At 36.2% G+C, this 14,976-nt stretch overlaps 1 protein-coding gene across 1 annotated transcript; it reads left to right on the top strand.

Annotated features, from left to right (window-relative positions):
• The first annotated feature begins 4,039 nt into the window (after positions 1-4,039).
• Positions 4,040-4,826, top strand: LOC121158728 (60S ribosomal protein L7-like). Its single transcript, XM_040983678.1, has one exon. It carries the CDS (start codon positions 4,054-4,056, stop codon positions 4,798-4,800), a length of 747 nt encoding a protein of 248 aa, XP_040839612.1. The 5' UTR covers positions 4,040-4,053; the 3' UTR covers positions 4,801-4,826.
• Positions 4,827-14,976: the final 10,150 nt, after the last annotated feature.

The raw sequence follows: 14,976 nt of genomic DNA, 5'->3' as shown, positions 1-14,976 counted from the left end.
ATCACTCTTGGGCTCAGAGAGAGAGATAACACTGCCAGCTCTGGCATATAATTCATAAGGAGTACAAACAGACATTTCCTATAAGCAAACTCCATGGGTTTCATGCCCAAGGAAAGAGTTTAGAGGAAACTGGAACTGTCTGAAAATTCTCCTTCTACCCAAATATCATTGAGTTCTATACATTGTGGGACAGTCATACTGAAGGAATGCTAAAGTAAAACCAGAGGTGGTAAAAGCTGTTACCTTTCTTATAAAGACCTCAAAGAAATGAGAGTAGGAGTATTCACAGAAACAAGACAATGCACTCCAAAATAATACTTCTAGAAAGTAGTAACAGAAAGGAAATAGAGCAATGATTTGGGGCATTGTCTTATGGTTAGCTAATCTTAGGGTTGGAGACACCATTTAGGCTGAGAAAAAAGTTATTAAAACTAAGACTTCAATTCCAGAACCTAAGGGACTGTATCATAAAACAATAATAAAAACATTTTAAAAAGACTTAAGAGAATCAAAATGGCAGAGGGTAATAACATGTTTAAACAAATAATCATTACCAGTGGTGAAGCAGAGAGGGCACATTTCAGGAAATGGGAGAAGACTGGCCAATGGCACAGGGGTACCTAGAGACTGAAAGACACAGGAAAACAGCAGAGACAGTGGTATGGTGTTGCAATAACTAGATACCCCAGCAGTAGTCAGCGAATGGTAATCTGACCTCCACTGGTAGCCAAAGTTCCACTAGTAACGAGGTGAGAAGGGGAGTTCACCAGGAGCTCAACAGGCAAACCCAGGAGAAGAACTGCTCATCCTGCTGATTTGTTTGATTCCACCAGGAGAGAGACAGATCAACAGATCCCAAACAGATGGTCCAGCAATAGGGTGGACTTCACAGCCCAGACTTCCACCAGATCTGCATCTGGCACCATCTCGTATAGAGAGGCAAAAGCTGTGGGATGGAACTGCACATGTACTAAGCTGGGAGCAAACTTATTTCTGGCTCAGTGTCTTGCACCAACATGGCATCCTACAGATTCCACCAAAAATAGGTTCAAATAGCCCCCAGACCTAATGCCCAGCAGATCCAGAGCTGCACCAGTGGTGTATCAGGCACCATTTTGTACAGGGTGACAAAGGCTTTCACATGGGAGGGACAACAATGAGCTACACATATGCTGAACTGGGAATGAGTTCACTTCCACTTCTGTGCCTTTCATTGGTCCCATATCAAAAACAACATCGACTTTGACATCATACAACTCAATATAGGTCCATGTAGCCCTCAGATCCAATTGGTTCCTTCCAGCAGGTTCCTTCAGGATCAGGACCACCAACAACTACTTATTTAGGCCACCCAGTGTCTCCCTAATGCTGGAACTGTGTGAACCAGAAGTGAGACAAAGGTTTTAGACAACAGTGTAGCCACAGCACAGGATCACAGGAGATGGAGAGTGGTGAGCTGGAATTGGTGTTTCAGAGACTGGTGGAAGCCTAATACAAGAATCGCTGGAAGGAATGGCACAAATTACTGCAAGCAAAAACTGAGTACCAAATGCAATCAGTAAAATTGAACTGTAAACCTATGGGTGACACAGCTTAGAAACCTATCAGAAGAAGAATCTGCTAACCAAAAGTACTATTGTGAAGAACAAAAAAAGGTAAGAAAAGAAAAAGAGGCACAATGAGTATTACTGTAGACTCCCCTACAAAGGAACAAAAGCCTTTGCCAACCTCGGAGTTAACTGAGGGATACATTGAGGAAATGGAAGATAAAGTAATATATAATATAAAATATATATGCATATATATATAAGCTTTATAAAAGCTTGCTATAAAGCTTCTTATCAATCAGAAGCACATGCAGGAATTTGGGGAATGTGTCACAGAGGAAATAGAAACAGTGAAACAATATCAAGCAATGGAGCAATTAAAAATTCAATGGAAAATCTCCAAAATAGAAGGAATCAGACAGAAAAAACAATCTCAGAATTAAAAGATATTTGTTGTCACAGTGGAGAAACAATCAGAAAACTGGAAGAGGAACTTAGTCAAGCTAAAAAACTATTTAAGATTTAAGGGGCACTATTAAAAGGCCGAAGAAGAGTTATGGGATTTCCAGAAGGCACAGAAAGAGAAGCTGGGTTTAAAAATGTACTTGATGAAATAATAAAGAAAAATTTCACTAATTTGGAGAAACAATTGGGAAACAAAATACAGGAGGGGCAAAGAACTCCCAACAGTGTTGACCAAAAGTGATGTTCACCATGACTCATGATAATCAAGCTCTCTTCAGTTTAATATAAGGAAAAGATCATTAAATGTGCACGTGAAAAAATAAATTGACATATAAAGGAATGTCAAGCAGACTCACATCTGATCTCTCACAGGAATCTTTACAGGCCAGAAGAGAATATTCTAGACTGTAAAAGGAAAAAATTGCTGGCCCAGAATAATGTATGCAGCAAAGCTTTCTTTTGTTTTCGAAAATGAAATAAAATTCTTCCATAGTAAAGAAAAGCTCAAACAATATGCCTCATTCAGATCTGCCCTATAAATGGTAGTTAATGAGAGAAAAGGAATAGCACCCACCCAAAATAAGGCAAACATGAAGAACATCCCAGCAAAATGATAATAAAAGACCAAATCAAACAAGGAACAACCTATCGCTAAAATGACAGGACCAAATTATACCCATTCACATTAACCTTGAGTGTAAATAGCTGAACCCCACCAATCAAATGTCATAGATTTGTAGACTGGATTAAAAAAAAAACTCATTTATTTATTGACTATAGGAGACATATCTCACCAACACAGATCAGTGGAAATTATATCTCGTGAATTTTGATGATTTTGTTTTTACTTTCATTCCTTCAAAATAGTTTGTTTCTCATATTAAATTCTTCACCAGCTTATAGGTCATGCAGAAGCATCATTTTCTTCAAGAAAGTTTTTTTTTTATTTCTTCAGTGACACATTAGTCATTCAGTATGTTGTTGATTTTTGTTTTGTGGCTTTTCATTTGAGGGGTTGTATAGAACTGTGTAATAGAGGCTATTGTATCTAGTAGCATGTTATTTAACTTCACATTTTTGTTGACTTTCTATTTTTTCTTATGTTGTTGATTTTGTTTTACGGCTTTTCATTTAAGGGATGTATAGGAACTGGATAATGGAAACTATCTTATCCAGATTTGAGGATACAATGCAGTATGCATCTCTACATCCAGATCAAAGACTGACTCCCAACAAAATTATTAAATGTATCTTGACAACAGGAAGCTGGTCTCTCTGCCATTGTCCATACTCCCAATGATGTACTTATGACTGCTTATGAAAAACTATACTGCTGTAATAATAGAGAGGAAATTAGTGGGAGGGGGTAAGGGAAATTCCAGAGTCTATGGAGCTGTATCTAATAATAATAATAATAATAACAATAGTAATAGCAATAAAAACATTGAAGCAAGAATAAACAGCAATTTTTTTTTAAAACAAGGCTTCAAATGATGACCAGTATCTCTATAATGCAGGAGTGCCAAATTCAAGTATAAATTAATTTTGGAAATTTCTTCAGAACCCTCATCTGTGGGATGATTTTTCTATGAGATCTTCCATAATCACTTTATATAAAATAATTCCTGTCCTCACCTGACCTTCCCCTGCCTTGTCTGCTGTTTTCCTCCACAGGCACATAGCCAGCTGAATTCTACATACTTATTTTTATATTCTCATGTTCATTGTTCAGTAAGCAAAAATGTCCCATGTGATCCAAGCCCATGGAACATATAACATAAGTCAATGATGGTTCCTTGTAATGGCAACAAGTTTTCACTCCACTGACTTTTGGATGTACAGTTTCACGATAGTAATTTTATCATAGTTCCTCTGAGTTCACTGTGGCATACTATACAGATTCTATCTAAGATTTGAAAAACATACATTGCCAAGAATGAAAGAAACTCCTCTTTCCAGGCTCCCCCATTCAATGTGACCATGAGCTATAATTCTGGAAAAGACTAATTTAAAAATTTTTGGCTCTTTTCCGGCTGGAACCATGGAAGCTACCGAAGAGAAGAAGAAGAAGGTTCCTGCCGTGCCAGAAACGCTGAAGAAAAAGCGGAGGAATTTCGCAGAGCTCAAGATCAAGCGCTTGCGGAAGAAGTTTGCCCAGAAGATGCTCCGGAAGGCCAGAAGAAAGCTCATCTACGAGAAGGCCAAGCACTACCACAAGGAGTACAGGCAGATGTACAGAACTGAGATTCGGATGGTGAGGATGGCAAGGAAAGCCGGCAACTTCTACGTCCCTGCAGAACCCAAGCTGGCGTTTGTCATCAGGATCAGAGGTATCAATGGTGTGAGTCCCAAAGTCCGCAAAGTGCTGCAGCTTCTTCGCCTTCGCCAGCTCTTCAATGGCACCTTTGTGAAGCTCAACGAGGCTTCTATTAACATGCTGAGGATTGTGGAACCCTATATTGCATGGGGCTACCCGAATCTGAAGTCAGTGAATGAGCTCATCTACAAGCGTGGCTATGGCAAAATTAACAAGAAGCGGATCGCTCTGACCGGTAACACCCTGATTGCTCGTTCTCTTGGTAAATACAACATCATCTGCATGGAGGATCTGATTCATGAGATCTACACTGTTGGAAAACACTTCAAAGAAGCAAATAACTTCCTGTGGCCCTTCAAGTTGTCTTCTCCCCGAGGATGGATGAAGAAAAAGACCACCCATTTTGTAGAGGGTGGCGATGCTGGCAACAGGGAAGACCAGATCAACAGGCTTATTAGAAGGATGAACTGAGGTGCCTGTTCTGGTATTTTTATAATCTGGTCAGATAATAAACGTCAACTCCATTGAATTGAAAAAAAAATTTTTTTTGAATTGTTTCTGGAAAAATATTTTAGCCTTAAAAAATAATGGAACATGAAAGAATCATTTTTGGCTGGTTGCTTCCCTTTCTTCCTGCTCGAGATGCCATCACACTAAGAATGAAATTATACCATTTGCAGCTAGATGGTCCCAACTGGAGACCATTATGTTCAGTGAAGTAAGTCAATCCCCAAAAGACAAACACCATGGTCTCTCTAATATAAGGAAACTCATGCAAATTTTAAGTTCAATAACCCTTCCTATACTGTTTTTGCTGCATCCTATGTGTTTTGATGGTTTTTATTTCATTTTCATGTCTCCCAAATAGTTTTTTTTTTCCTTTTGGCAAATTCATCTCTGGCTCATGGATCACACGGCATCATTTTATCCAAGAGGCTTTTGTGTTTTTTTTTTTTTCATCACCCTTGTGGTGGGTATTCAGCAGTGCTGTGATTTTATTTTGTTTTGTTCTGTTTTGTTTTAACTTCATACCTGTTGTTGACTTTGTTTCATGGTTTCTCACTTAAGTGAATGTATAGAGATGGTGAAAGAGAGACTACCATATCCAGATGTGAAGATGCAAAGCAACATGCATCCCTACTTCCAAATCAAAGAAGGAATCCTAATGAAACTGTTGGACATATCTAGACAATGGGATGCTGGACTCTGGCCTTGTACTAGCAATGTCAGGACACACTTAAATAAGAAACTGATGGAATATGACTGCTTATGAAGGAATATACTCTTGTAATAACATAGGGAAAATCAGTAAAGAGTGGGAATTGGGAGGGGATACCAGAACCGATGGAATTGTACCATAAAATTCAAAATAAAAAATAAATCAATAAATAAAAATTTCTAAAAAGACTCATGCCAAGCACTACACTTAGCACACATTAAATCAAGGACAAGCCCAACATGCTGAATAATGACTGCAAACTGCCTGGACCAGTTACCGACATCATTAAGTCAGTGAATCATCCCAGTATTGATTATAGTTGGGTTTCTCATTAATCACGTTAAATCTTCAAATGGTTTGATTCAGCTTTCATTTTCAGTTAAATTCAGTCAAAAGCAGTCTTCCTGATTTGTTGGGTATCCATTTTCAGCATGGATCTTAAACAGATATCATCTTTCAAGAAAATAGAATGAATTATAAGTCTTGCCTTCACTGACAAGCCAGAGAAAAGGACAGTGGAAAATATGTTGACATAGATATGTAGGTTAAAAATTGTCCAAAGAGATATGGCATCAAGTTAATACACAAAAAACTATATAGGATTGACTAATTATACAAAACTGTCATCTCCAAGATTTCTGTAAAACATATAGCAGTGAGTCAGTGTATCTGTATCAGTCCATTGTAAATACTAAATAACTTCATAGGACTGGCACTCTGCAATAGCAGCTAAAAGCCACTAACTGCCAACATTTTATATTGGCCCTAATTCAAGTCCCAGCTGTTCTACTTTTGATCCATGTTCCTGCTGATTGCACCTAAGAAAGCAGTAGAATATCACTCAAGTCTTTGGGCCCATGTACACATGAGAGACCCAGAAAAAGCTCCTGATTCCTGGCTTATGAGCAACCTAAGTTCTGTCTATTGAGGCAAGTTGGGCTGTGAAGAAAAGGATGAAAGATTTCTACTCCTGTTTCACCCTCTCCCTCCCTCTACAACTCTAACTTTCAAACAAAATCAAATATTTAAAAATTATGTAAATTGGAATTATTCTGTTGAATAACAGTCATGCTAACATCTGTTTTAAGCAGTGAGTCTTACAAACAGATTGTCAAACATTTATTACATCTTTCATGTAAGATAAATTCATAGTGACAGCATTGTTGCAGTGTCTAAGCACTTATTTAGAATGTATCCTATAGTTCAGTGTCCCACTCAAATCCTGGCTGCTGTACTTCCAATAGAGTTTTTGTTTGTTTGTTTGTTTGTTCTTATTTTTTAATTTTTTAAAAAGATTTATCTTATTTTTATTGGAAAGGCGGATATACAGAGAGGAGAGACAGAGAGGAAGGTCTTCCGTCCAGTGATTCACTCCCCAAGTGAGCCCAACGGTCGATGCTATGCCGATCCGAAGCCAGGAGCCTCTTCTGGGTCTCCCACGCGGGTGCAGGGTCCCAAAGCTTTGGCGTGCAAGGCGAAGACCTTAACCACCACACCACCGTGCTGGGCCCTGTTTGTTTGTTTTTATAATGCCTAGTCTTAGAGACAGAAGAGAATGATTCAAATTTCGGGGTTCTACTACCTGTCTAGAAGACCTAGGTTGAGTTTCTGCTCTTGGCTTCAGGATTGCCCAGCCCTTGTCATTGAGGATATTTGAACATTTGAGGTGTGAATAAGGGTGTAGAATATTTCTCTCTTTCTCACTCAAACAAAATGAAAATAAATAATGAAAAAAAATTTAGCAAATTCATGGCTTACACAATACCTTTATTTCCAGATGCAATACTCCAATAAATATTCCATTTGTTTCTTCTTGTGATAATTCAAAGGCAAATGCAGTATCTGTTTTTTTCACATATGGAAAACTGTGACAAAGTTGATGTTTATCTAGGCAAAAATGAAAGTGGAAGCAGAACATTGTAAGGAATCCAGGAGGCAGCACCAAATCCAATATTATTATATGTCTCCAACTTTCCCTCAAGAAATGTTTCTTCAGAAATTACAATACATTGTTTCTGAGCATTAGTGTTCTAAAAGTGTTTTCACGTGCAGTGTCATTTGAACCTCATAATCACCCTCTTGTACACACACGCATGTCTTTCACTGGGACAATAATATTTCAGTCCATCTCCAAAATTGAACATATTCACTTTTCAATAATAATAAAGAACAGATTTTAAAAGTGTTAAAGTACCTTAACCAAGTACAACATATCCTCAAATCTAAACACACTGCAGGTATCATGCTGTTATCCCCACAGCACATCACGTAAGAAAAATTTACTCTTTTTAATAGAAATATAGAAGTACATTATCCCTACCTCCTGAAGTCATTAAGTATTGTTTCACTAAGCATCATCACCTTTATATTTCTCTCTGATTTAAAAATTACAAATGCCAAGAAACTGCCAATATACCAGCTACCAGTTGGAGTAGGTGCCTTCACACCAGTCACCTTGAAAATCTTTAGCCCCATTGTAAGGATACTTCCCTGATCAAAACATGTTTAAAATGCTTTGGGGAATATTTTAAAACCCAAGATATAAGCCTCCAAAGAATACTTCTTTGTTTACTTAATAGTTTTGTCTTTATTTTTAAAAATTAGTAACAGTTCAATCATTGACTTTCTTTACTAGACAAAGCTCTGATTTCTTTGGTCCTTACCCAAATACAATATTTTTGTTCAAAGCATAAATTTTTTTCAATGTTAAGTACAATTTTTAAAGTCTGTCATGGTCTCAGGGGAAGATTTTGGAAGAGAAATTAGAAGAATAAGTTATCCAAAAGCAGCATCCTTGAAATGAGTATGGAGTCTGCCAAGGTAATGTCTTTGACTAGTCTTTCTCTTAATGTTTAACTTCTGAAATTTTATTCAAAACCAAGTCTTAGGCAAAAATCAATCAGTCACATATGAGACACCATAAAAAACTAGTATATACAACACCTAAGGTAGATTTTTCACATAGGTTTTATCTAAAAAGGGAGAGTTATCCATATGGATGCCAAAATGAAGGACTCTGAAGCAGTGATTTTTCTCAACTAGCAATGAATCAGTTGCCAAACAACTTCTGTTAAGATTTATCAGATTTCAACTCAACCTATCAATTTTCCCATTTATGCCACTTTTAAGCAAAGAGATCATTTAACCCCAGTAGAATAGTGCAGTAAATTGCCTACTATAGAAATGCTACAGATGTGTTATAATACCTCTTTCCTTCAGCAGAAATCTTATCTTTCTGACATTTTGACAAGTTAATGAAGCATCTCTTTCCCATCTGTAACAGTCAACTGGCATTCCTTCATCTAGCAAGCAAAGTTCCAAGCATTTCTTCATTTGACCCTCAAAACACCTTTTAGCACTTTTCATATGAGTGATGTCAATTGGCATGCAGGCCACTTGGTACATTCCCAGGCCTTTTTAAAATAATTCCATCATATTGGCTAATCTTAGGGGAGAACTCTGCAGAGCTAAGTGCACTTGTAAAACTACTCATAAGTAGGGGCTCCTATTTCTGTCTTTACTTCCTTTAACTCTGTGGTTATATTTTACTTGGACTAAGAAAAACATCAAGTCTCAAAGCTCTGAATATCAGCCAATTTTTCAGCTGCTTCAAGGAGCCTGTCTTTTGCCTCTGTTTTTTTCTTCCTTTTTTTTTCTTTGCTAATACGTTTGATATTAAGATAAATCCCCTTTTGTGAAACCAGAAACCAAGTATTTCTGTATTCCCAAAGCTTGTATGTGGCTTCAGTCTACATTAATTAACCAATTAGATCTTTAAATGTCCTCACCTCTTCTTCCTAGAGAATATATATATATATATATAGGTATACATATATATATATATAAATTTTTTGAAAGCTTGTCAGCAGTTGGTTGAAATGTTTTGTCTTGCTGAAATTAATTTTCCACTTTCAGTGTTCCAACTTTTTGGCAGGTTTTATGACTTTACAATAATTCCCTGGCACCTTTTGAACCTAGTATGGCTTTTTATGTTTGTGCTTAATGTGTTTCCTTAGAAACACATACATTCTGCTGATTGTTCCATGAGATTTAAGGGGTGAATTAGTCCAACGTGTGAATATATCTAGTGTATGAGAATGACAGTCACAAGCTATCATGTTTGAAGTATCTCCAAAATAATCTTTAAGCTATTGTTGAAACCAGAATGTATTTCAATTCAATCTTCTTTTTCAAAGTGCTTTCTTCAGTTCTTTATTTAGGTTCTACTTCCTTTACTGATTTTTTTTTTTACATCTTGTCTAACAATAAATTAATGGAAATACAATAGAAATGTTTCACCAATTTAAGAAAAAACAGCAGTTTCTACATATTTTATTATTTAAACTAAAAAGCTTTAGCCAGTGAATGAATAATCTCATAATAGTATCACCTCACTGCAGAAATGCTATCCATTCACACATTCATCAAATACTAACATATCAATGTTGAATAAGTATATGTTGTTTTTTTTTTAATTACAGAGTACAAATTACTGAAAACTGTGCATGGTTTCTTAGAAGCATTAGGATTACATCAGCTCAAGTGGTTCCCATAAAGGTGAGTCCCCCACCAAAAAAGAAAATTGAGCTTCCCCAGCCAAAAACAGTTAATTAAGAAATGGCATTCCTTTTCTTTGTAAGTGCTTTGCTGGTTCAGAGGATGAGCAACATTTATGATAGCCAAATCAGACTTACATTCTTTGTTTTCATCTACTTAGAAGCCAGAGCAAGAGCAAAGAAATTATATGGTAGATTATATGTGTCCAAAATCTGTTTTGTTTAGGTCTTTTATTTTTTTAGCATATAGGTGCTTATAATACTTCCTAATAATTCTATGTATGTCCTAGGTGTCTGCTGTTATGCTTTATTTTTCATCTCTGATTCTATAGATTTACATTATCCCTTCTTTTTGATTAGTTGGGCTAGTGGGGAGTCTATCTTATTGATTTTCTCAAGGAACCAGTTCTTTGATTCACTGATTTTATATATTGTTCTTTTGATCTCTATTTGGTTTATTTCCTCTAGTATTTTGGTTAATTTTTTTTTCTTTTATTTCTAATCTTGTGATTGCTTTCCTGTTGATTTTCTTGCTCCTTCAAATTATGCTTAGCTCATTTACTTGGTGCTTCTAATTTCTTAAGGTAAGCATTGATTGAGATGTTGTTTTCTCTTATACTGCCTTGATCATGTCCCATATGTTCTGACATGTTGTGTTGATGCCTTCATTCTCTCAAGGTAAATAAATAAATCTTTTTTAAGAAAAAAAATCCATTTTTCAGTAAGGAAAATGTCTTTTAGATTCACCAACCTTTTATCATCTCCACCATTCATCTTTCTTTTTTAACTGAGTCTAAATTCAACTGAAATAATTTTCCTTCTTCCTGAAGAACATTCCTCTTCCACATGGGTTTGAGAGCAATACATTTTCTGTCTTTCATTTTGGTCAGAAATCTTTATGCTGTATATATTTTTTTAAATAAAACTATTGAATGTAAAGATCTGAAAATTATGTTATAGTTAAAAATTCTAGTTTATCACAGATGTGTACTAAAATAATCTGCACTACTAGTCTTTTGATTACAAAATTTCTAGATAAATTTTCTAGATAAAAAATCCTACATAAACAAACCAAAAATAATGTCCAATTTTTCTCCACTCCCTAAAATTTTTCCTACTCCTTCAGTGTTCTCCCACTCCTTTACTGTTTGACCAGTTTAGAAATTCATGTGGATTTTTGCTTATGAAATACTTACACAGTGTAAGATCAGGTTCTTTTCCTAATAAAACTATACTTTTAACTTCAATAATTACTTATTAAAATAGACCCCTGAAGAAACATGTTTTACTTCCCATAGGAGTATTGTGGTAGAAATACTGAGAGCTTTCCAGTCATGTCCAAGATCTCATTTCTCAAAATCTATGAATGCATTAGGTTAAGTGGCAAAGACGAATCAATTTTGCAAGTGGAGAATTGTTAGTCAAGCAAATTTTAAATGGAGATCTTTGCCGATATTATCACTCTACGCCCAATATAATCATGAGGATTCTCGTGTGTGGAATGGGAAGACAGACAAGAGAGTAAAAGGAGGTAAATGAACTTGCCTCAATACTACTGGTTTTGAGACTCAGGAGTGATAACAAAAACCAATGAGTGCCAGCAGACTGAGGATCGAGAAGGCAGTGAAGCAGATTCTGCTCTTGGATTTCCAACCTTTTGAACACCCTGAGTTTAATCCATTTCACATTTCTGATCTCCAGAATTGTACAATGATGAATCAATGTTGCTTTTAGCTACAGTCATTTGTTGCTTCAGCAAAAGAAACACGGATTTTTGGCAACTTGGATTAGGACTCCGATATATCAGCTATATAAAACCATAGAAGTGGCTTTGAACTGGGCGGAAAACTGAGATTGGAAAAATATTTTAAACATGATGTAAAAACCTAGATTTTCCTGGAAAAGGCTTTTAATAGAATTATAAGTGTTAATGATTATATGAGTGAGGACTCAGATGGAACTGAAGATCGTGTCATCGGCAGCTAGAGAAAAAAGAAAATCCTCATTCAATTTCAGCAGAAATCTTGGCAGAATCATGTATGATCTTACATGCAAAGCAGCATTTGCCAGGGATGAACTTGAATATTTAGTTGAGATTTTCACAGTGCTGAAGATGTAGTGTGATTTCTTCTTGTTGTAAAATATGAGAAAAGAAATTAAGAACTGTTAAATAGAACCAGAATTTGACGATTTCAAAAAACCTTAGCCTATCTAGATTGCAAAAGAAAATTAAGTAAAGCATATTCTAGGGAATAAACTAAAGCTGTAAGTATGTGCTAACAGCTTTCTGATAATACTCCAGAAAAATCAAAAGTTCAGAGAAATGAAACAGGATCACCTAAAAGGGCATTTGAAGGACAGCATGTAATTTAGAAGATAAGATGGGGACATCCATACTCCATGTCAGAGTACCTGGATTCAAGTACTGACTCTTTTCTAGTCTCCTACACACATCCTGTGGGTCAGCAGATGTTAAGTAGTTCATCCTCTATCACCCATATGCAGCACGTGGAGGAAGTTTCTAGGGTGCCACGTCAACCTGACCCCCCGGCCATTGTGGACATGTGTGGAGTGAAATATTGAATGGGTGTGTTCTCTGTCTCTGTCTCTGTCTCTCTGTCTCTCTTTCTCTCTCTCTCTCACCCTCCTTCCCTCATGTAAATAAACAGATCTTTGTTAAAGGCTCTCTGAAGATTATGCATGCAATCTATAGCCCCTCAGCCATTTCAAATGAATTCAAAATAAAAATTTATTTATGCAGAACCTACTTGCAATTGAGTCTCTTATCTGTGACTTTATTCCTATTAGATAGAAAGAAGAATTAAAATGTTCTTGACAGTGATAAAATAAAAATGCTGTCACTCGGTGCTGAGATACACAGTAGGTAAACTGTCAGATTCCTAAGATTTCACAGAAAACATACATGCTAATCAAACCCCTCAGCCACAGATGCATGCTATTTTTCCTAGTAAAGAAAGATAATTCTCATGGCGACAGTGTTAGCATGGAAGTCAGAGTGTCAAGGCACCCCGCAGTGTTCCAGGATCTTGCAGCTAAATGGAGTATTCCTGAGTGGATTTCGCAATGGCTTAGGATAGTAAATTTTTTCTTTCCACCATCTCCTCTTTTGAACCAGAAAGTGTATAATTATTTTGTTCTTAAGAATTCTAAGAAAATATTACATTATTTGGAAATTTAAGCTGACATAATAAAGTATGCTCTTCTAATTATGTTACTAAACAAGCATCCCCGACTTTCCAACTATAAACTGAAACAAGTGGTCCTTTAATAAAATAAAATATGTAAAAGCGTTTAGCCAAAGTGTTTAGTGTTTAGTGTCACATAGAAAGCTCCCAATGAATGTTATTTCTAAAAAGCACTAAATAAAAATGTATTAATTTGCTGTTTTAAAATTTCCATAATTTTAAGCATAAAATATGATACACCAAGAGCAAAATTACTTAACTCTATGATTTTTTTTGAAACTTTCAACTTTATTTAGACATCTTTTAAAACAAATAGCAAGGTAAATAATCTGTAAATAATTTGTAACAAAGTTAAATGACCTGTGCTTTTGGAGAAGAGAGAGCAACAATTGTGCGTTATGCTATTTATTCTCTATTCTAACAAATAGAAACTAAGCAAACTACAAAAAAATAATATGAGTTAAATACACAGTTACCCAAGAAAACCAACTACTTAAGTTTTGCTTTTGTTCTGGCTTTTTTATCCTTTGGATTTTATAAACAGCAGTATCAAAATAAAATTTGCGTATGGTAAAATTAGTTTGCTTCAAGTCCATGATTTGAGTTTTTCAATTGGGGTGTAATATAGCCAAAAGTTGTATCACAATATCCATTGCAGCAGCATTTATAATAACCAAACAAAGCACAGTTCAAGTACTCATGAACTAACTGATGGAATCAATGCAATGTGGCATATTCATCCAATGGAACATGATTGAGCAATGAAAAGAAATTATTGTTGATATGTGCTATTAACATGGAAGAACCATTAAAATGTTATGTTCAACAGAAGAAAAGACCCTATATTGTACATTGTATGATTGTATTTGCGCGAAATGGTCAAAATAAGCAAATCTTGAGAAACAGAAAATCAATCAGTAGTATCTGTGGACCAAAGAAAGTACCCAGGCCACAAGCAGGGAGCTGGACGGGAACTGGAGCTGCCGGGATTAGAACCGGTGCCCATATGGGATCCTGGGCGTTCAAGGTGAGGACTTTAGCCGCTAGGCCACTGCGCTGGGCCTGGAACACTGGGTTTCTTTTGAGGATAATAAAAACCTGTAAAATTGAAGTGATTGTGATCCTTGTATAATTCTGTGAATATACTACCTTCCATTAAATTATGCATTTCAAATGAGCAAGCTTTGTGATATATACATTATATCTCATAAAGTTATTTTTTATTTCTTTTTTTTTATTGGAATGTCAAAAATACAGAGAGAAGGAGAGACAGAGAGGGAGGTCTTCCATTGGCTGATTCACTCCTCAAGTGGCTGCAACGGCCAGAGCTGCGCTGATCCGAAGCCAGGACCCAGGAGCCTCTTCTAGGTCTTCCAAGTGGGTGCAGGGTATCAAAGCTTTGCGACATCATAGACTGCTTTCCCAGGCCACAAGCAGGGAGCTAGAAGGGAAGCGGAGCTACCATGCTTGGAACTCGTGCCCATATGGGATCCTAACATGTGCAAGGTGAGGACTTTGATCACTGGGCTCCATGCTAGCCCCTTAAAGTTATTTAAAAAAAAATGTTTTAAAAGGGTCAGAAAATAGAAAAGTCAATTTGTTCTTGCCATAACACACACCTTTCCTGATGAACTAAAATTAAAATTGTAACAATATATTCAGACTT

The sequence above is a fragment of the Ochotona curzoniae genome, unplaced genomic scaffold (assembly GCF_017591425.1).
Source record: "Ochotona curzoniae isolate NIBS_2020 unplaced genomic scaffold, NIBS_Ocur_1.0 contig_3819, whole genome shotgun sequence".
NCBI classification, from domain to species: Eukaryota; Metazoa; Chordata; class Mammalia; order Lagomorpha; family Ochotonidae; genus Ochotona; species Ochotona curzoniae.
The sequence above is the reverse complement of the archived record's forward strand: the minus strand, read 5'-3'. Positions and strand labels throughout refer to the sequence as shown.